General features: G+C 39.1%; 1 protein-coding gene across 1 annotated transcript in view; it reads left to right on the forward strand.

Moving 5' to 3' along the window:
* Positions 1-1,176: 1,176 nt before the first annotated feature.
* The window catches only part of FAM107B (family with sequence similarity 107 member B), a 240,203-nt gene continuing 218,751 nt past the window's right edge, over positions 1,177-22,628 (forward strand). Inside the window, exon 1 of the mRNA XM_025930721.2 lies at positions 1,177-1,590. Coding sequence (XP_025786506.1) covers positions 1,177-1,590 — 414 coding nt within the window. The remainder of the gene's footprint in view (positions 1,591-22,628) is intronic.

The raw sequence follows: 22,628 nt of genomic DNA on the forward strand, positions 1-22,628 counted from the left end.
GAGGATTAGTGCTATAATATCCACCACCTGTCTGGACTTAAAAGAACATCTTGACATTAAATTAAAAGAGAGAGAAAATGAATAAATTAGAATAGGTAATATACCCTGAAATCTTGATCTGAAAGTCACTATTAATGGTAAAACCATTACAGTATTATATTTCTCTAACATTTCTAGCAGATGTTTGGCTAAGGAAAAATCTCAATTTTGAGCGTATTCTTAGAATATGGTTATAATTTGTTATTTTTCACCATTCACATATTGATGCACTGAAAAATAGAAGATCTATGTTCCAAAGGGGGTTATTTTCTAAAATTAAGTAATATATACAGTAAATGAATGGAACACGCATTCACACATAATACTTGTGTTAATTGTTCATTTGGGCTAATTAGTTTTTTGTTTTGGTGTTGTTGAAAATTAATCAAGGACCTAGATGGGTAGTGAAAAAGCAAATTAACAAAGACTCATTTATAGTTACCAGAAGGAGTAATATGGATCCTGAAGCCAGGAAGCTTGTTTGGAGAAAGATCCAGATAAGTCCCCGTGACATTAATCCCCAAAAACATGGATCTCTCCAGACAAAAGATTCAAATGTACCTCCTATTTTAATAATGAAACAGCTGCCAGGGTCGAGGACCCTCTGGGGGTCTTCGTTTGTGATGGATAAATGGGTGGTGTTTGTTTTGTTTGGGGGAATCAATATTTGAAGGGGGTAACCGAAGAAGGTTATGTTGCTGTTATGATGTTATTGATACACGGCTAACGCTATTATGGTGGACGCTATCAGGCTACGTTATCTTTATGCCTCCAAGGTAACCTGAAGCAACTGTCTATTGACTTGGCACTACCTTACACTGGAGCGTCTGCCCGGCCTTGGGACTGTAACCCAAGCCAACACATGCCTCACAGGCAGCTTTCTTTAGCCACTGACGGCATCAAGGAAGGAAGAGCATGAAATCACCCGGGATGGGATGGATGCTTCCAAGGGGAGTTGGCTGCTAAGGGACTCCTAGGGAGGGTGGAATTGCCATCTCTTAATTTTGTATTTAGGAGTAACCACTAGTAAGTCCTTCTCTCAGACAAGGAGATACTTATTAGAAGGAAACCGGAGGTGATCTGAATCCCTGGAAAAGTTTCCCCCACTTTGAACTTTGCAATGTTTCACTGCAGGTCATGTCCACATGGAAAGCAAGGCTCACCAAGAGACTGAAATCTCCATCTAGAAGGATGCATCCATTTCCATGCTCAGCTCTGCTTGCTTGTTTCGGGAATACAAGGGAGAATGCGCCCTTTGATCAGCCCAGCACAGCTGATCCTCATTCCACCATCTATGTTCAGCCTACGGCCAAAGCAGACCAGCACCCAAGTCGCTCAAGAGGGGAAGAAGGAACTCCAGAGAAAAGGCGAGATTCCAGCATCCGTTCAGAGAGAAATGGCAGTGCAAATCTGAGTTCAAGTAATCACAGTGCCAACCAGCCTGCTGAGACCCCTGAGGATTCGTCTGGGTCCTTAGAAGGTAAATCGGACTGTGAAGCAGTTACTTTCCAGACTTCTATCCCCAGACCATCAATTATTGAAATGCCAACGGTGAGTTTTCCCAATGCTGTTATAGAAGGAATAGTGTTGGAGGAGAGTTCTGATCATTGGTGGATTCCTTCAGGAAACAAACATGGTTAATGTTATTAGTGAATAACATGTTGAGGGGAACTCTTAGTAGTGAGAGGAAGTGTGTGAAGCCTTTTAAATTCTCATAAGGTTCTTAAAGGATGTAGAGGGAAGCAATGACAATAAGCACTGGGGCCTTAATAATGGCCAAAATTGGCCTTTAATTAACTGCCCATGGTGCTTCAGAGCCAACGGTGTCTCAATAAAAGATTAAGGGTAAGGTAGTCTGGGAAAGCTTTTTCTTTTCTTTAACTGGTACATGAATTTATTTATATGAAAACCCACAATATAGAAGATTTGATCACAGAATTAAGAAATTGCCCCTACTTAAAAGGAATCACATGGTATCAAAGCAGTCTGGGAAAATTTGGAAATGATGAACCCTATGCATAGCAGTAAAGAAAGGAAGCGACCTATAAAACTATTCATAATATGGGTGTTCCTCTGACAGTTTTCCAAGACTTAGAGGCAGGAGAAGGAAGTTATTTGAAAAAAAAAAGTGCTGCTGCTCTTAAAAGGCATAATCTTGATATATTTATCTATTTTTTTTAGAGGCATTACTGAATTTTTAATTGTTGAATATTCTGATTGGATTTAGCTGCACAGCCATGTCAAAGTTCTTGGTAATCCCAAGAGGCAGGGTTTCTTTAATAGTGTTTTCTAGAGATACCTCTTGAGCATTTTTTGGTTATATTCCTGGCCAAGAAGCTTAGGACCAGACTTAAAAAACTGGGAACTATTTGGGGATCCATTACTAAGACATTCTGATTTTTCAAAAATCATTTTTTTTCCATCTAGTCTAACATATTTTGTCTGACTTGCTCACCAAGAAGACTCATTAGCATTGAAAACTGCAAAACAATGAAGATAGGGTTAAAACATATTTTTGAAAATAGTTTCATTTGATATTTTACATGCTTATCTTAAATTACTGAAGCTCAGCTCTATTTTCTACATCCTTCTATTCTGAGATTGGACAGAGGATTTCACCAAACCCTCTGTTATAGCAAGAACTGTAATGGTTTGTTTTTGTTTTTGTTTTTCCCCTAGCACCACTAAATCAAAACCTCAAAAAATAAACAAAAACCAAAACATTTGTTGGTCAATTTTCAGTTTATATACACATGCAGATTAAGATATTTTTAGTAGTACTGTAGTTAGCTGAGTGGACATCATGGCCAAGTTTTTATTTGTTGCATGTTAAAGGAACCAATGATGTACCATTTGATTCCAGCAACCTAGGACCCACCCTATTGCTAAATACAGCAGCACATACAAAGGGTTGATTTTATTTTATCTTCCTGTTTTAGTGGCATATGTGATACAGGGACTCAGAGTAAATATGTATATTCAAATATAACCAATTAAACACAGCAGAGTAACATCCATATTAATTGCCCACTAGTATGAGCAAAGGCATGGATAGACTACAGAGGTGAGGCAGGCCTTATGATGGAAACAACCTCAGTGCAAGATGAAATATAAGTGTCCCAAAGAAGACACACATGAGACAGTTGAAAGGAGGTTGGAAAGGTACACTGCAGGGGAGGTCGAATTTGAGACTGGTTTTTTAGAAGGTGGGTTAGGATTTTTAAAGGTAGAGACGAAGGGGAAGACATTGCAATAGAAGAAAATTGTGTGAGTAAAATGATGTGGGGAAATGTAGCATAGGGATAGGTACATCAGATTGGCTAAACTGGAGAGGTACCTTGGAAAGGTAGATTGAAGGCAAAAGTGGGATGTCTTGAATGCTGTGGTCAGAACTGAATTTAGTAGGCAGTGGGGAAGCTTTAAGAATTTTGAACAGAGAAATGTCATGCTTAGGATTTCATGAACAGGTACAGCTATGTAGGATGGATTAAAGTTGAGAAGACTGGAGCTGAGGTCATCATAACAATCCTGGCCTGAGGGATATCATAGAAAGAAGAGAGGAAGGTGAGGTGGGTGGGGCAAAGAAGAATGGACACTGCGGTAGTAAATGCAGTAGCTGCCCAGGTCCCAAACTGGGTGGGGAGGGAAGTGAGACCAAACTGGCAGTGGTGAAATGAAAGCATTATGAAACTAAGACTGGGCTGTCGGGGGGAAAGTGGGTCTGCAGGCATGGTAAATGGGCCTCTATTGTAGTTCTTTCTGTAGCAGGGAGCTAATATTTATAGAGCACTCACCGTATTTCTGCTTTACAGGGAATATTCCATGGACCCCAGTTACAGTGAGGTGCATATCCTTATGAGTCCCATTTTACAAATAAGGACACTGACACTTAGAGATGGTAGGACACTTGCCCAAGGTCATGAAGGGAGGAAGAGCCAGGATTGAAGCCCAGATCCTTATTATTACTGGTGTGGTGCTTGAGGATTTACAATGAAATATTCGTCCATGATCTCACTAGACATGCAATTAAATTAAAATTTCATGTGTGTGTACGTGTATTTATATGTAAATGTATCTATGTATATAATCATCATCATTATTATTTGCTTTTTATTCATTTGCTTAACTTTAAAAAAAAAACAACTTAGATTCATGGTGTATAACACAATGGAAAGGGACACTTTCCAGTTTGCATCCTGCTGATGACAAGACTTTGTTGATGATAGTGCGGGGCTGTTTTGAGATCTTCTGATTAAAAGTGCCATAAGACTGCCCAGATTTTTCATTACCTAGTAATTTTGTAGTGACATGTTTTCCCTCGGCAGATGACGAATGAGCTTATTTTATTATAGTCTTGCCTGGAGGCAAAAGTACTTCCCACTGTGATACACTGATCCTCATCATTTAAGCTGCCTTGGTGGAAACAACAAATAATACTCTTTTTTAGAGCTGAGCCTCAGAACATAACCAAAGCTAAGAAATGGGGACAAGTCCCTCTATCTGTTTTTAGTTACCTGGTATTCAGACAAGAAAGTGATTTTTAAAAATCTGAAACAATGCCTTGTCTGAGAGGAAAAGCTGAAGATAGAGAGGCCAAGTGAACTAATTAAAAAAGCAGGTTTTTGGTGGTGTAGATGTATGTGCACATATCTGTATTTATGAAGTGATATCAATTAGTCTTCAATCCTTTTGTGGCCATCTCTTCCATGTTCCAGGCCTGCAATCAAGGTGATAATAACCCTAAAATTGGAATGTTTTATGACTCCTGGTTTTCTTCTGATTGCAATTTTTTTTCTTTCTTGGTGGTCTTGCAATTGAAGTGTCTAATAACTGGTGGGATTGTAGAGTTAATGAAACACAGCAGTATGCTGTTTATTTTTCTGGCCAAGAGTTATCATGTTCTTACTGTGTGCCAGGACAGCCCTAGCTCTGAGGAAACAAAGACTGAAGACAGAGTTTATGAAGTTCCCTCCATTCCAGTGGGAGATACAGTAAACAGGTGGTGTCAATGCAATATGAGAAGGTTTATGGGTCAACAATAGACACCATAAGAGCACAAGGAAAAGACTCCTTTCCTACTCTTGGGAAGACAAGGGAGGCTGGAATATACAGAGAAGAAGGGGTTCTACCTTATTCTTTTAAACTTTGCTTCCTAGTTGAAAGGTGCTATTTTCCTCCTCCCTCCCTCCCTCTCCCTTAAATGTTGGCAGTGTAAGGACACAGTTCCCACACTAAGCAAGTCTTTCTACAACAGTGGTAAGTTTTATCTAGTTCTTACTTCAACAAGGTAGCCTGCCTGACACAGGAAGAGAAAATAATTCCTGGGTATTTTTAACTAAAAGTTAGTTTTAGGGGGGGTGCCTGGGTGGCTCAGTCAGTTAAGCATCTGACTCCTGATTTCAGCTCAGATAATGATCCCAGGGTCATGGGATTGAGCCCTGCATCTGGCTCCTTGCTGAGTGTGGAGCCTGCTTAAGATTCATTCTCTCTCTCTCTTTCTCTCTTTCTCTCTCTCTCTCCCCGCCTTGTCTCTCTGCCCCTGCCCCTGCTTGTGCACTCTTGCTCTGTCTCTCTCTCAAATAAATAAAATGAAAAAAATTTAGTTTTATAAAAAGGAAGGGAAACAGGGCCTATCTTGGAGTTGAAAACACCATTGCTTTTAGTAACAGGCTGGTTTTGCTGCTAGACAGAGAAGTGGTAGCCAAGATATCCCTAGACCCCAGGCTTAGGCTGTCACTGCTTTTTAGGGTCTGAGTCTCCATTATGCCATCAAGAAACACAGTTTTGCAGTCATCCTTCTGTAAGACCTAGTTCCTTGATACCCACCCTTACAAGAGCCTGATGTATAAATCTGAATGACCGTTTAGTTGTCAGCCTGGAGGACTGTCAGGGTAGGACTTACTAAGCCATCCATTTATTTTCTCTACAGGAAAATTATACACAAAGAGAAATGATAACCAGAAATCTGTTGGAGAGTACGAACTCAGAGGAAGTGGGGGCTACATTTTTTTTTATTATAATAAAATATACGTAAGATAAAATTTACATTTTTAATTATTTTTACATATACAGTTCTGTCGCATTAAGGACATCCACAGTGATGTGCAACCATCACTACCATCCATCTCCAGAATTCTTTTCATCTTCTCCAACTCAGACTCTGTATTCATAAAACACTAACTCCCCATTCACCATTTACCCTTCTTCTCATCCACTGGCAACCACCCTTATACTTTCGGTCTCTAGAAATTCAACTACTCTCAGTACCTATGTAAGTGGAATCAGACAGTATTTGTCCTCTTGCATCCAGCTTATTTCACTTAGCATAATGTCCTCAAGGTTCATCCATGTTGAAACATGTCAGAATATCCTTCCCTGTTAAAGCTGAATAATATTCCATCATATGTATATATCACGTTTTGTTTACACATTCATCTGTCAATGGACATTTGGGTCATTTCTACCTTTTGGCAACTGGGAATAATGCTGTTATGGATGTGCATGTACAAATATCTCTTCAAGACCCTGTTTACAATTCTTTTGAGTATGTACCCAGAAGTGGAATTGCTGTGTCACATGGTAATTCTATCCGTAATTTTTCAAGGAACGGACATATTGTTTTCTATAGTGGTTGTACCAAATGCACCAGCAATGCACAAGGGCTCCAATTTCTCCACATTCATGCCACCACTTGTTTCTAAAGTTTTTGTTCATTTGTTTTGACAATAGCTATGATAATGGGAATGAAGTGGTATCTTGTTGTGGTTTTGATTTTCATTTCCCTAATGATTAATGTGATATTGAGCTTCTTTTCATGTGCTTACTGGTCACTTGTGATCTTCTTTGGAGAAATGTCTATTCAAGGCCTTTGCCTTTTTTTTTTAAATTGAGTTGTTTTGTTGTTGTTGAATTATAGGAATTCTTTAAATATTTTTAATATTAATCCCTTGTCAGATATATATGATTTGCAAATATTTTTCTCCCATCCTGTGGGCTGCCTTTTCATTCTTTGGATAGTGTCCTTTGATGTACAAAAATTTTAATTTTGACAAAGTCCAATTTGTCTATTTTTTGTTTTGTTGCCTATGCTTTTAGTGTCACATTCAGTAAATCACTGCCAAATCTAATACCATCAAGCTTTTTCTCTATGTACTCCTCTAAGAGTTTTATAGTTTTAGCTATTACATTTAGATCTTTGATCCATTTTGAGTAAGGGTCCAAATGAATTCTTTTGCATATGGATATCCAATTTTCCCAACACCATTTGTTGAAAAATTTGTCCTTTTTCCATTGAATGATCTTGGCACCCTTGTGAAAAGTCAATTCACCATATATATGAAGGTTTATTTCTGGACTCTCTGTTACATTTCATTGGTTTATGTGTTTGTTTTTTATGCCAGTAGCACAATGTTTTGATTACTATAGCTTTGTAGTAAGTTTTGAAACCAGTAAGTGTGAGACCTCCAACTTTGTTCTTCCTTTTCAAGATTGTTTTGGCTATTTGGGATTCCATATGAATTTCAGGATGGATTTTTTTTTCTACTTCTGCAAAAAAACATCATTTGGATTTTGACAGGGATTACAGTGACTAGTTAGACTGCTGTGAGTAGCACTGACATCTTAACAATATTGGGTCTTCCAATCCATGAACACAGTTTATCTTTCCATTTATTTGTGTCTTCTTTAATTACTTTCAGCAATATTTTGTAGTTTATAGTATAAAAGTCTTTTGACTCTTCAGCTAAGTTTATCTCCAAGTATTTTATTCTTTTTGATGCTATTGTAAATGAAATTGTTTTCTTAATTTCCTTTTCAGATTGCTCATGTTGGTGTACAGAAATACAATTGATTTTTGTCCATGTGTTTTGTGTTCTGCAATTTTGCTGAATTCATTTATTATTTCTTTTTAAAAATTTATTTATTTATTTTTAGAGAGATAGAGTGTGTGTGTGAGAGTGGGGGAGTGGGAGGTTTAGAGAGGAAAAGAGGAGGAGAGAGAGAATCCCAAGCAGGCTCCACATTGCCAGTGCAGAGCCCAATGCAGGGCTTGAACTCATGAGCCACAAGATCATGACCTGAGCCAAAATCAAGAGTCGGACACTTAGCCGACTGAGCCACCCAGGTGCCCCTCATTTATTACTTCTAATGGGGTGTGTGTGTGTGTGTGTGTGTGTGTGTGTGTGTAATCTTTATGGTTTCTACATATAAGAGTATATCATTTGTGAACAGATAATTTTACTTCTTCCTTTACAATTTGGATGCCTTTTATTTCTATTTCTTGTCTAATTGCTCTGACTGGAATTTGGAATGCTACTCAACAATACTGTGTTGGATAGAAGGGCAAAAGTTAACATCTTTGTCTTGTTCCTGATCTTAGAAGATAAACTTTCAGTCTTTCATTATTGGGTCTGATGCTACCATTGAGCACAACATGGGTTTTTCAAATATGGCTTTTATTGTGTTGAAGTAGTTTCCTTCTATTCCTATTCTGTTGTGTATTTTCATCATGAAAGACAATTAAAGTTGGTCAGTGCTTTTTCTGAATCAATTGATATGATAATTTTTCCTCTTTATTCTGTTAATATGGTGTGTTACAGTGATTGCTATTTTATATGTTGAACTATCCTTAGATTCCAGGGATAAATCCCACTTTGTCATGGTGTAATCTTCTTAATATGTGGATGGTATTCTGCTTACTATGATTTTGTTGAGGAGTTTTGCATCAATTGTCATCAGGGATATTGGCCTCTAGTTTTCTTTTCTTACAATGCCTCTGTCTAAGTTGGGTATCAGGGTAATGTTGGCCACACAGAATTATTTAGGAAGTGTTCCTTCCTCTTCAATTTGTTTTGGAAGAGTTTGAGAAGCGTTGATGTTAATTCTTTACACATTTGGTAGAATTCACCAGTGACACCATCTGGTCCAAGGCTTTTCTTTGTTGGAAGGTTTTTTGGTTACTGATTTAATTTCCTTACTAGTTATAGGTCTATTCAGATTTTCTATTTCTTCATGATTTAGTCTTGGTGAAGAGGAGCTACTTTGATAGCATCACTGAAGTATGGTAATTATAATCATGATTACCAGTTATTGAGCACTATTCATAGACTAGGCATGGTGCTAAGGCCTTACATGGATTAGCTAATTTGATACTTCTAATCCTTTTGCAATGTTAGTTCCTGATAATCCCAATCACTCCTCTACTCAAAACTTTCCAAAGCCTCTGTGGTTCCCTAAAATATTAATCATGTCTTCATGGTGGCCCGCAGATCCTATACAAAGTATACCCTATTGCCTCTTGGAACTTATCTCCTACTGTTCTTACTGATGGGGAAACTAGGACTCAGTGGAGGTAAGAAATCTGAATCATTCCCACTCTAAGGGTAACCTTTTTAGCGGATAGGAAGCTCAATTCAACCAGTCAAAGCAAGACTTCCTTGGCCAGTGCAGAACTCATGCTACCAATAACTAAATAGCTGCTTATTCAGCTCTCCTTGTCTAGGCTCCATGCCCACCCTTCTTTTCTTGGCACAGTCTTTGTTAAGACCTGGGATAGTTTAATTAATTGGGTTTCAGCTTTCTTGGTTAGAATCAGATTCCAGTCATGTTCTGTTGGAGCTACATCAAGGCCACGCTAATTTGAATTTGGTGTTGGAGAGACTCCTGGATACCTATTAACAGAAAAGCTCCTGGAGCTATTCACCTCTACAGGCAAGTGATCTCATTCAACAAATTTATTTTTATTTTTAATGTCTTAAAGTTATCTTGAAGTTGATCCTTGAGAGTACCATCTGCAGAGGGTAGTACTACTTAGAAGCAAATTTTAAACTTGTGTGTGAACATCTATCATCCCTCATCCCACTGTTAACTCCACATCCCCCTTCTATAAGCATTATTGGTAGCAACTCTGCTACGCTGCATTTCCATTTTCTGGTACAAACCAGTTTTCCTGCATTTCTTTATAAGGGAATCTTCCCTTCCTTTTCTTATGGGCTAAAATAGAAGAGAACACAATTTTAGACTACATATAAAAACAAATATCCTATTAAGGAAGTTCTCTGCTAGGCAGATGATTTTATATAAAAATTTTTTAATAGAAAAAACTTATAAATCCATGCAAATATTACTTTTCTAGTTCCTTTTCATGCTCCCTACCTCCCAACAAGGGGGGATATGAGCTGCTGGGGACTCCATCCCATTCATTTTAGGGTCTGACAATTTCTTACACTAGGTTTCTACTTTCAAAAGACGTTAAACACAGTGCCATGACAGTGCATGATATACCCAGTGTACTTAGGAATTTTCCAATCCAGATATTCAGTTTCATTCCAACTGGAAAAGAGATAGCTTCCTGGCTTCTCTTAGAATGAAAGAAAATAAATTATCTTCATAACACCATGAAAATTTACATTGCACAGCTTTGACTATTGGAGACTGTCCATAAAAGACTACAGAGAATGGTAAAAATGCAAAATTTTCAGAAAATTTAGAGCTGAGGGGCATATATATTCCAAGCTAAGAAATAAAAGTTGAGTGTATAATTTCATCAAATTTTAAAGCATAATTTTCAAGTGAGGTTACTCTGGCATTTACAATTCAAATAAGAATGATAAATATTATCTAAGTAGGTGTACATACGTTGGAGGGAGAGAAGTACAAAAGGAAGAGGTCAGCCCACTTTTGAGCAGCGTCTATTTCTAGCTCATCAGAGAGAATCTGGCAATCTGCCCATGACCTACTTGATCTTTTGACCTCATTTTCACAGGTGGTTAACAAAAGAGCAAGGTTTACTTTGTTCATAGTCACTGGCCTGGAGTGTCACACCAAAGAGCTACCAAAAGATGCCAATTCATTGATTAGACCCATTTTCCCTCAATACTTGGATCTGTAGTGTTAGAATTTCCATTGTCTTGATTATATAACATGCAATTGTACCTCAGTTAAAAAAATTCCACTATTCTACTCACTGGGTATGCTGGAAATGAACATTTCTTCTGCTCCAGGACCCACAGGGGCTAGTTGAAAGAATGTGCTATATTAATCATGGTAAATTAGAGGTGGTTTTTTTCCCCCAGCCAAGGACACATGTTAACCTGATCTGAACTGCCTTTAGTTTTACATTCACAGTTCCTCCTTTCCAAAGAAAATAGAGCTCACTAAGTTAACACTCCTGACATGAGGTTGACACACGTGGTTTTGTAATTCTGTACCAGGGGAGGTGAGAGTTTGGAAATTTGGGGATTTAGAGGAAGGGGGAGGGTCTCTACAAGGGGCATAGGACTGCCATGGGAAGTGTTTATGATTTTGTTGTGGCAAGATGGTTTGTGGGTATCCCCCGTTTAGTTAAAGAGAAAATGACAACTCAGGCAACTGTTAGAAACTAAATACACTGGCATAATTTGGTTGTCCACAGAAAAAGAGAAACTTCCCCTCAAATAGACCACCCCCATAAGGAGAATCAGTTTCTGTAACTTAAAGCACCAAATCTCAAAAAGATGTGTCGTACATTACTTATTACTAAGGGTAATTAATGTACTGCAATTTGGAAATCATAAACTGCCTTTAATACTTTTTTTATATAAAACAATGCATACTCTTATAAAAATTCAAATGTGATATATATACACTTGTCATTAGAGCTAATTCAAAGTTATCTCTTTTTTTAAAAGTCGCCCATGTATGTTCAAAAAAATCTTTGCCAAAGGCACCAAGAATACACAATGGGTAGAATGCACTCAAACTTCAGCACGTGATACAGAGAGATCATTCATGAAAGGAATAGCCAATCAATGTGCCAGATTTCATTGTTGTCTTATTTTAAGAAATTGCCACAGGCACCCCCCCCGGATCAGTCAGCAGCCATTAACATCGAGGCAAGACCCTCTATCAGCAAAAAGATTATGATGTGATGAAAGCTCAGATGATGGTTAGCATTTTTTAGCAATAAAGTATTTTTTAATTAAACTATGGAATTGTTTTTTTAGACATAATGTTATTGTACACTGTAAATAGACTACAGTACAGTGTAAGCTTAACTTTTATATGCACTAGGAAACAAAAAAATTCATTTGACTCATTTTTTGTGCTATTTGCTCTATTGCAGTAGTCTGGAACTAAACCTACATATCTTTAAGGTACGCCCGTGCATAAAACTAAAAAGCTTCTGCATAACAAAGGAAATAGTCAATAAGATTAAAAGGCAATCTATAGATTGGGAGAAAATATTGGCAAACCATATATCTGGTAAGGGGCTAATATCCAAAATATATAAGGCACTCATACAACTCAATAGCAAAAAACCAAATGACCCAATTAAAAGATGGGCAAAGGCCCTGCCTGTATAGACATTTTACCAAAGAAGATGGAAAAATGGCCAATGGGTATATGAAAAGATGCTCAGTACTACTAATCATCATGGAAATACAAATCAAAGCCACAATGACATATCACTTCACATCTGTTAGGATGGCAGTTATCAAAAAGCCAGAAGGAGAGGAGAAAAGGTAATGTTTATCACTTACACACTGTTGATGGGAATGTCAACTGGTAGAGGCATTAAGGGAAACAGTATGGCAATTCCTCAGAAAATTAAAACTAGAACTACCATATAATCCGTCAATCTTTTCTTCTAGGTACATATCCAAAGGAAATAAAATCACTTTGTTGAAGAGATATTTGCACTATGTTCACTGCAGCATTATTCATAGTACACAAGACATAGAAACAATTTGAGTGTCTGTCAATGGGTGAATGGATAAAAAAAATATAACCACACACACACACACACACACACACACACACACACACACACACAGAGGTATATAACAGAGTAGAATTCTGTCATTTGTGACAACCTGGATAAACCTGGAGGACATATGTTAGGTGAAATAAGCCAGACACAGAAAGACAAATACTTTATGATTTCACTTACATGTGGAAGCTAAAAAAGTTGTCCTCATACTAACAGAGTGCTTGTTGCCAAGGGCTGGGGATGGTGGGAAAAGTATAACTTTCAGTTATAAAGTGGGTAAGTTCTGGAGACCTAGGGGGAGATAAGGGGAGGTGTTGAGCTGGGCAGTTGCTGGCCAGGAAGTGCTGATGGTGAATAGAGGGTGTGAGAAAATTATGCAGTAGAAGCCCCATAAAGGGTACATGGGAGGCTATTTAAGGAAGAACTTGAGGGGGAGCATCCATGAACATACCCTGAACTAGTAAGAGTCCTCTTATCTGGGAATTGTTTGCCTTTTTGACTGATCTGGGTGTTTCAGGAGAAACACACCTGAAGCAGCGATGGACAAAAAAGACTAAATGATTAGACCCTGGTATGGAGTGAAGCCATGGCTCTCTCAGAAGGCTCTCATTCTCAGGCCCTTTCCTAGGATTCCAGGAGGTCTGCCTGCAGGAAAGATTGTTCTTATGACTGAACTTCTACCAGGACTCCTCTGAGCTGGATGTATAATACTTGAGTCTCTGTAGGGAGAAGTAACTTGGTGTAGTGGAGTTACAAGTTATTCTGAGTTCTTTTGACCATTCAAAATTGTCCAGTAAACATTGGTATCCTCCAACTATTAGAGGCAGGTAGGGGCTATGCCTACCCATTCACAACCTGCTCTGTGATGATATGTTGCAATAAAGAAAGCTTCACATGAATTCTGCCACAGGTACAGATGTTTTTTGCCAAGCAGGCCCCAAAAGAGGCATATGGTGGATCCTCTTGTTCAGATGTAGCTAACCTCATTTGAAGTGCTTGGTGTAGCTTCGTCTGAATACAGACCCCTGATTAGAGTCCTTCACATACTGACAACCTCTGAGCATCAACTCCGAGACTCTGTTTGCTCTCAAGAAAGAACAAGGAAAAATGTGCCCAAATTTGGCCTTTGGACATTTTGGGGTGTGAATGGGATGCTTAGTGCTGCTGTCACCATCTTGTGAGAGGAGAGAACAAACCTATGAATAAAAGTAAGTAATCTAGAGATGGCAGGGCAGGAAGGCAAGAAAGCATCTGGGTTGTTGAGGACGCCATGGAGCTACTTCAAGTGCAACTAACTATCCTCATGGGATAGATATTCAAAGTGTTTATGCGGAGGTTATGTTTTTTAAATTTATTATTTATTTTGAGAGAGAGAGTGAGCGAGCAAGAGCGCAAGCGGGGGAGGGGCATAGAGAGTGAGAAAGAGGATCCCAAGCAGGGTCCAACTGTCAGCACAGAGCCCGACCTGAGGCTCGATCTAATGAACGTGAGATCATGACCCAAGTGGAAATCAAGAGTCGGAGGCTTAACCGAATGAGACACCCAGGCTCCCCTATGCTGAGGTTATTTTAAAACAATGACTGTTTCGACAAGGACGGTCAGACCCACCTGTCCCTGGGAAATCTCCAGGTGGACCGACAGCCATTTCAAATTCAATGCGTGCAGAAATGAACTATCTTTCCCCCTAAACCTCCTCTACATAATCGCTTAGGATGCTTTTAGCTGCAAGAGACAGAAAACCCTACTTAAATTTAGACAATATGGAAATGTATTCTTTCACTTAAAAACAAGCTCTGAGATAGGGTGACTTTAGTGTTGACTGATTCAGCAGTTCAGTTCAATGAAGCCATTGACCACCTAGATTCTTCCATCTCTCTGCTCAGCCATCCATAACATGGGCTTCACCCTACAAGTGGTTCCATTTGTGGTTATGACTACCAGTAGCAGCCGGGCCATGTGCTTTCTCCCTCCCGCCCCACCACACACTTTGGACATGTCCTGCTCATTCTGCTCCTATTCTGTCCCCCATTTCTGACACCATCCTCAACACCAGTTCCCAGTTGGTGCCCTATCCTGTCCTCTACTGGCACTTGGTGCTTACCTCACTTATGTGAGCACTTATTAAACTGCCCCATGTTTATGTGTCTGACTCTCATTGTGAAGAGCTTGAAGGGAAGGGGCTATATCTCTTTTTTTTCCTTTATATCTATAATGGGTGGCATCAAAAACTGTACTTGGCACATAGAAGTCACTTAACAAATGTTTATTAAATAAAGGGTGAATCAATAAAATAAAAATTAGGGGAGAGGCTTATGAGCCTTCATGTATTTTTACCATGGGTATTTTGTTTTGTATTGCCAATATATTTGTGGTCTATCTATTATTTTAGAAATTGATGGAAATAATTTAAGACTACACTAGGGAGAAGGGTTAAAGATATTTCCCCTTGAAGAACGAGCTGTTTATTATTCAGGTTTGAGATAAGAGACCCAGAAAAATTTATTCTGAAGTGAACTTGGCCAGAGGAAGTTTCCTTTCAACTGTCCTTGTAGTCCATTTTTTGAACCTTTCAATTAATCTCCCACGTGGCAAAGCATTAGCCATTTCATGCTTCTGTTTTCCTATTTGCAAAATGAGGATGAGAGCTTTTATGATTCTAGTACTAGATTAGAAAGAATGACTATTTATATAGAACTTCAAGCATTACAGGAAAAAATATAGGATATTAATAATATAAATAATGATGCCATTAAAATGGGAGGAGAACAAAGGGATGCATTTACCTCCTACTCTGTGTGACTTTAATAGCATGTGGAGAAGTGTATGGATAATACTGTTCACATTAATAAGACACCAAGCTGTACTGAAGACACTGCTAAGAATGGCTTAATGTTTTCCCCTAGTTCTGGCTTTACAATGCTTTTGGCTAAAAAAAAAAAAAAAAATTTTTTTTTCTGTTGAATTGCAGAGAACCCAATATCTAAAGACCTTTTTAGTTAATCTGGTTTAAGTATCAAGCACATGATTTCCTACTTAATGGGTCACTTTCTAAATCCAAGATAAAAGCTCATGATTTACATGTTATTGTTAAGCTAGAGAGTGTTAAAGAAGAAAAAAAGTAATTCGATTTAATGGGGAAAAATAATTTCAAATAAAATGTTCAGCAGGTTATTTCTTTTGTGCTTTCAGTAATCGGTGTGACATCTAACTCTGAAGCCTTCAAGTCTTCATTCAGTCCTCAGTTCAACAGCCCTTAATGGGCGCTGGACACGTGCTGGGTTCAGGGCTGGGCATGCCATGAAGACCCAAGCATTAGGCTTGCCTTTGAGTTGCTTGCCATTAGGACAGGACTCAGGCAAATTGACAGCTGCATTATGAGGTGATAAATGCCAAAATGGCATTAATGGTTATTTCTATGGCTTACTGTTAAAATAATTTATACAATTATACACAGATTTTTCTTTCCCATCCAATGAAATTTTCATAAACCTTAATTTGATCATATATCAGCTTCTCATACTCACAGTCTCATATTTTTCCCATTTTGTTCTCTCCTAACGTCCTGTTTCCACACTCTCCTTTATCATTCCTTTCTCTTTTTCTCTTGACTTATAATTATGTTTCAGCATTTCTGCTGTCACAGAGAATCTCTATCTCCAAGGTCATTCATTCATTCATTCATTCACCTTTGTTGTGTCAGGGTCTCTGTCAGTTCTGGGGGGAAAACCCTTCTTTTAAGGGCTTGCTGTCCAGCTGATAGAGCAGAGGTGCCACAACAGAAATCTGGAGCACTAAGAAGGGAGTCAGTGAATCAATGCTACACAAGAGCAGGGTCTCAAAACTGAGACGGTGTTCACTAGGTGAAAAAGACAGAGGCATTTTCAGCAGCAGGTGACCAAGAACCTGACTCTGATTGGCTTAAATGGAAGGAGATGTCTTATCTCACAGAACTAGAAGTCCAGAGGTCAGCTGCCTTCATAGTTGCTGAAAGAGGCAAAGGGGCAGAATTGTGAAAAGACATGTGCTCTGTACAGTGTATCAGGGTACTCAGATAGCACAGACAGGCTCACAAGCAGACCCCCTCTTGCAGTCTCAGCCCATTTAGCACCCTGGGGCATATAAACCTATCTCAAAACATATGACTAGATTTTTTTCAATGAAATTTTATTAAGAAATTAAGGGAGGGGTGCTTGGGTGGCTCAGTCGGTTAAGCGTCCGACTTTGGCTCAGGTCATGATCTCACGGTTCGAGCTCAGAGCCTGGAGCCTGCATTGGGTTCTCTGTCTCCCTCTCTCTCTCTGGTCCTACCCCACTTGCAGTCTGTCTGTCTGTCTGTCTGTCTCTCTCTCTCTCTCAAAAATAAACAAACATTAAAAAAAAAAAGAAGTTAAGGGAAATGAAACAAATACAGACAGTGTTGAATGTCTGGAGAGCTTAGATTTTCTTTTTTAATCCATTTGCTGGCACTATTTGTATGTTTTTCTTCAACTAACCTGAGAATGCATGTCAGTAGCTCCAGCAGCCCAGCACAGACTTTTAACTTTAGATGAAAGTTTTTGCATTGCTCACTTCTTCGGCAACCAGCCGGCTAGCATGTCCTGCAGATGGGGACCCCATGCCCAGCACCCAGGGCAAGCTGTCCATCACTCCACTCCTCTCCCTTGCAGACATTCTTAGAGATGCACCACCACTAGCCTATCTCCCAAATGCCTGATCAGCTTCAGGCCTTTGAAACAAACTATTCTTGTCCCAGGCTAGTTTTAAAATCTATATTTGCTTAAGATAATCACTAGCTGGTTGTTCTGGTGAATTCTTCACTTTAGAAAGAGTTTCTGTACATTTCACGTTTTTGTGTGGTACCATCTCTCTTGCTTGACCATCTGAATTCTATTAATTTCCTCCAAAGGCCAAAGGTGAAATCATCCTTCTTGAGTTCCAGAGGCTCCTTGTTGAACGACGTACTAGGTTATTTATTCCTGAGGGATCTTCCAGTGTGGCTCATTTTCAGGACACAGATGGTTGACAAGTCCCAAACTAAGGTTGACCAGCTCTCCCAAGCATAGCATTAGCATTGTCACCATTGTATTTTTTTTTAAATTTTTTAAAATGGTTTTTGTCAATATATGAAATTTATTGTCAAATTGGTTTCCATACAACACCCAGTGCTCATCCCAAAAGGTGCCCTCCTCAATACCCATCACCCACCCTCCCTTCCCTCCCAACCCCATCAACCCTCAGTTTGTTCTCAGTTTTTAAGAGTCTCTTATGCTTTGGCTCTCTCTCCCACTCTAACCTCTTTTTTTTTCTTTTTTTTCCTTCCCCTCCCCCATGGATTTCTGTTAAGTTTCTCAGGATCCACATAAGAGTGAAACCATATGGTATCTGTCTTTCTCTGTATGGCTTATTTCACTTAGCATCACACTCTCCAGTTCCATCCACATTGCTACAAAGGGCCATATTTCATTCTTTCTCATTGCCACGTAGTACTCCATTGTGTATATAAACCACAATTTCTTTATCCGTTCATCAGTTGATGGACATTTAGGCTCTTTCCATAATTTGGCTGTTGTTGAAAGTGCTGCTATAAACATTGGGGTACAAGTGCCCTTATGCATCAGTACTCCTGTATCCCTTGGGTAAATTCCTAGCAGTGCTACTGCTGGGTCATAGGGTAGGTGTATTTTTAATTTTCTGAGGAACCTCCACACTGTTTTCCAGAGTGGCTGCACCAATTTGCATTCCCACCAACAGTGCAAGAGGGTTCCTGTTTCTCCACATCCTCTCCAGCATCTATAGTCTTCTGATTTGTTCATTTTGGCCACTCTAACTGACGTGAGGTGATATCTGAGTGTGGTTTTGATTTGTATTTCCCTGATGAGGAAGGATGTTGAGCATCTTTTCAGTCACCATTGTATTTTCCAACTGCTCTACACAGACAGTTCCCAAACCAGACATAATTCCCATCCATTCATTCCTTTTTCCAGCAAATAGTTAAGAACATAAAATGTGATCAGGCACTGGCCTAGGAGTTGGAAATCTATCCAGTTGTAAAGAAACACCCTTGTGGAGCTTCTAGTCTACTGAGGAAGGCAGGCAATAAATAAGATAAATTAGCAACTTAAGGAAAGGATATAAAATGTTGAAGTAAGTGGGTGAAGAGATTTTGAGGAGAGTGGCCATAAATTCTCTCTCTCTTACTTTGGGTTGATGGCTGTCTTATTCCCTTTGGGCAGCTATAACAAAATGGCACAGACTGGGTGACTTACAAACAACAGAAGTTTATTTCTCACAGTTCTGGAAGCTGCAAGTCCATGATCAGGGTGCCAGCATGGTTTGGTGAGGGCCTGCTTCCCACCCACAGACCTCTTGCTGTGTCTTCACAAGGGGCAAGAGAGCTCTCTGGAGTCTTCTTTATAAGGGCATTACTACCATTCATAAAGGTTCCACTCTCATGGCCTAATCACCTTTCAAAGGCCCCACCTCCAAATACTGCTACATGGGGGGTTAGGTCTCAACATGTGCATTTTAGGGGTTGGGGGGCACACAAACATTATACCCATTTTACGGCTGCTGCCATTCTTACTGTTCATGCTCTTGTTTAACTGATAGTTTGATCCCATTCTCTGTCCCAGCTGTTTTCAACCCTACTTGCATCCAGAATAACTTGGGAAATTTTAAAAAGTTACTAATACTAATGTTGATACTCTGAGAAACCTGAGTTTAATTGATCAGAGCTGGGAATATTGCATCGGTAGTTAAAAAGCTCTCTCCAGCAATTCTAATGTGCAGCTGCTCTACCTCATAGAGACCAAAGAATTTGTGAAAGCCAGAATCTAAGAACTGGCTGATAGCATTTCTGTGAAATAAGCAATGAAAACAAAAACAAAAACAAAAACAACCAATCAACGTCCTGCAACAAGATGTTCTTCTTTATGTTCTTGCACCCTCAATGTTCTAAGATCCTTAAGGTAGACAATGCTCATTACCAGGTGTGAAGGAGTCTTGGTAGTTTCTCTGTAAAGTGAATGGCAGGACAAAGTAAGAAGGGGAAAGGAAGTTTCTGTGATGTGTTAAGTGCTTTAAAATGACTATTACACACTCAGTAAGTCATGCCTTGTCAAATCATCTTTGAAATGTAAAACAAAAATTGCCTTATCTGCACTTTATGTAGATGTATTTTTCACTCCTACTCTGCAAATAGAATCAATGGCATCCTTCATATATTAGGCTCAACAGCACAGTTATATATTAGGCAACAGACTGGAAATCTTTCAAAACTTACCTTCAAGTTCCACAACTTGCCTCTAAGAAAGGAACCAAAAATTAACAACTCAGGAAACAACAGATGTTGGTGAGGATGTAGAGAAAGGGGAACACGTTTGTACTGCTGGTGGGAATGCAAACTGGTACAGCCACTCTGGAGAACAGTATGGAGGTTCCTCAAAAAATAAAAAATAGAGCTACCTTACAACTCAACAATTGCACTACTAGGTATTTATCCAAAGGACACAGAAATGCTGATTTGAAGGGGCACATGCATCCTGATGTATAGTACTGCTATCAACAATAGCCAAATTATGCAAAGAGCCTAAATGCACTTCGACTGATGAATGGATAAAGAAGATGTGGTACACACACACACACACACACACACACACACACTGGAATATTACTTGGTGTTCAAAAAGAATGAAATCTTGCCATTTGCAGCAACGTGTAGGGAGCTAGAATGTATCATGCTAAGTGAAATCAGAGAAAGACAAATACCATATGATTTCACTCATATGTGGAATTTAAGAAACAAAACAGATGAACATAGGGGAAGGGAAGGAAAAATAAGATAAAAACAGAGAGGGAGGCAAACCATAAGAGACTCTTAAATACAGAGAACAAACTGAGGGTTGCTGGAGGGGAGGTGGGGGGGAGGGGCTAAATGGGTGATGGGCATTAAGGAGGGCACTTGTTGGGATGAGCACTGGGTATCATATGGAAGTGATGAATCATTGGGTTCTACTTCTGAAACCATTATCACACTCTACGTTAACTAACTTGGATTTAAATAAAATAAAAAAAAAAAAGAAAAAAGGAGCCAGAGATGACAGAGCAGAAAGAAAGAATCTGGGGCCCCAGGTATTATTGAACTATCCCTATGACAGCTGTGCCTTTGGAGCTCATATATTCCATTTTCCATCTCAAGGATTCTCTCTCAATTTATTGATATTCATCAGGGCAATTTTGGATTTGCCCTATCTCACTTATTGAATAGTATATAAGTCAGGGTTCTCCAGAGAAACAAACCAACAGGGCGTGTGTGTGTGTGTGTGTGTGTGTGTGTGTGTGTGTGTGCGCGCGCGCACGTGTGTGTGCATGTGTGTTGTAGTTATATACTTATATCTATTTCAGTATCTATCCATTTATGTATCTATGTATTTTATCAATCTATATATCTCTCATACATCCATCAATCATCTATGTATCTACTTTCTGTCTATCATCTATCTATCTACTTTCTGTCTATCATTTATCTATTTACTTTCTGTATATCTATCATCTATCTATCTATTTGTTTATCTATGTAGACAGATTTTAGGGCATTGGCTCAGAAAGCTGTGGGGACTTACAAATTTGAATCCACAGGCCAGGCCAGCAGGCTAACTCAGGAAGGACTTGCTGCAGGCTTGAGGCAGAATGCCTTTTTCTTTGGGAAATCTCAGTGTTTGCTCTTAAGGCTTTTAAATGATTGGATGAGGCCTACTCACCCTACCAAAGGTAATATTCTTTACTTAAAGTCAGAGATTGTAGATGTTAAGGGAATCTACAAAATACCTATGCAGAACTACCTGGATTAGTGTTTGATTAAATGTGTGGGGGCCATATCCTAACCAAGCTGACACATAAGATACCACAAAAAGTTTGATAAAGAGAAAAACATCAGATTTTGGAGTCTGAAGACCTGGTCTCTAGTCCAAATTCACCCATCAACTTGCTCAATGGGTCTTGAGCACATCTCACAAACTTTCAGAGCCTGATTTTGCTCTTCTGGAAATTTGAGGGTAGGGCATAGACGGGAGTTTCTAAGGCAGTGATGTCCCATTTGTCTCTAAAACTCTCAGAGCCTTTCAAGCTTATTCAGTATCCTGAAAGTTTCCCCCACTGTCATCTTAAAAGTACACCTGCTCTTGGGCTACAGATTTTGTGCTAGTTACCACTAGGAATTTGTAGTGGGTGAAAAGCTGTTCTCCAGGGAGGAATGGATGGAAAAGGAATTGATGGAATGCTTCCTGGAGAAAGCAGGAATTGATTGGATGGATGTCCATTGAGGATGATGCTGTAGCAGTGTGACTACAGAACTTCTGTTTTGGGAATCTCCGAGTTCTTTTTTTTTCCATTGTTGGTAACTTTACTCTCCTAGAGTCAACAGTGGGCCCTTTACCTAGTTTCACCTGTTCTTGCTCAAAAATGATTTCTCTAGGACCGCTGAATCATTTTAAGCTTAATTTAGACCATGGTTAGAAAGACCTTGGAAGTGACAAGTCGCCAAACCTATATATATTTGCTGACTTGGTTCAAATGGTCAGTTCCTAAGTTTCTGTTCCTCTAAAATATGCTTTCCCCTGACAGGGAAAATGTTGGCAGATCAATTAAACTGTCATAAAACAGCTCTTAACTCAAGCCCTGGCCCTGGCAAGCAAAGATTACCTCAGGCCTGTTTACTCACTACCTTGTGTCCTTAAATTTAATTCAACCTTTGGTGTTGAGAAATATTTTTCATTTTTTTTTCCAGATCTGCATTTCATCTTTGACTGAATAACTTTAAAAGGAAAGAAGTTCATCATTTTCA

Source organism: Puma concolor, chromosome B4 (genome assembly GCF_028749965.1).
Source record: "Puma concolor isolate L17-30 chromosome B4, mPumCon1.1.hap2, whole genome shotgun sequence".
Classification (NCBI taxonomy): domain Eukaryota; kingdom Metazoa; phylum Chordata; class Mammalia; order Carnivora; family Felidae; genus Puma; species Puma concolor.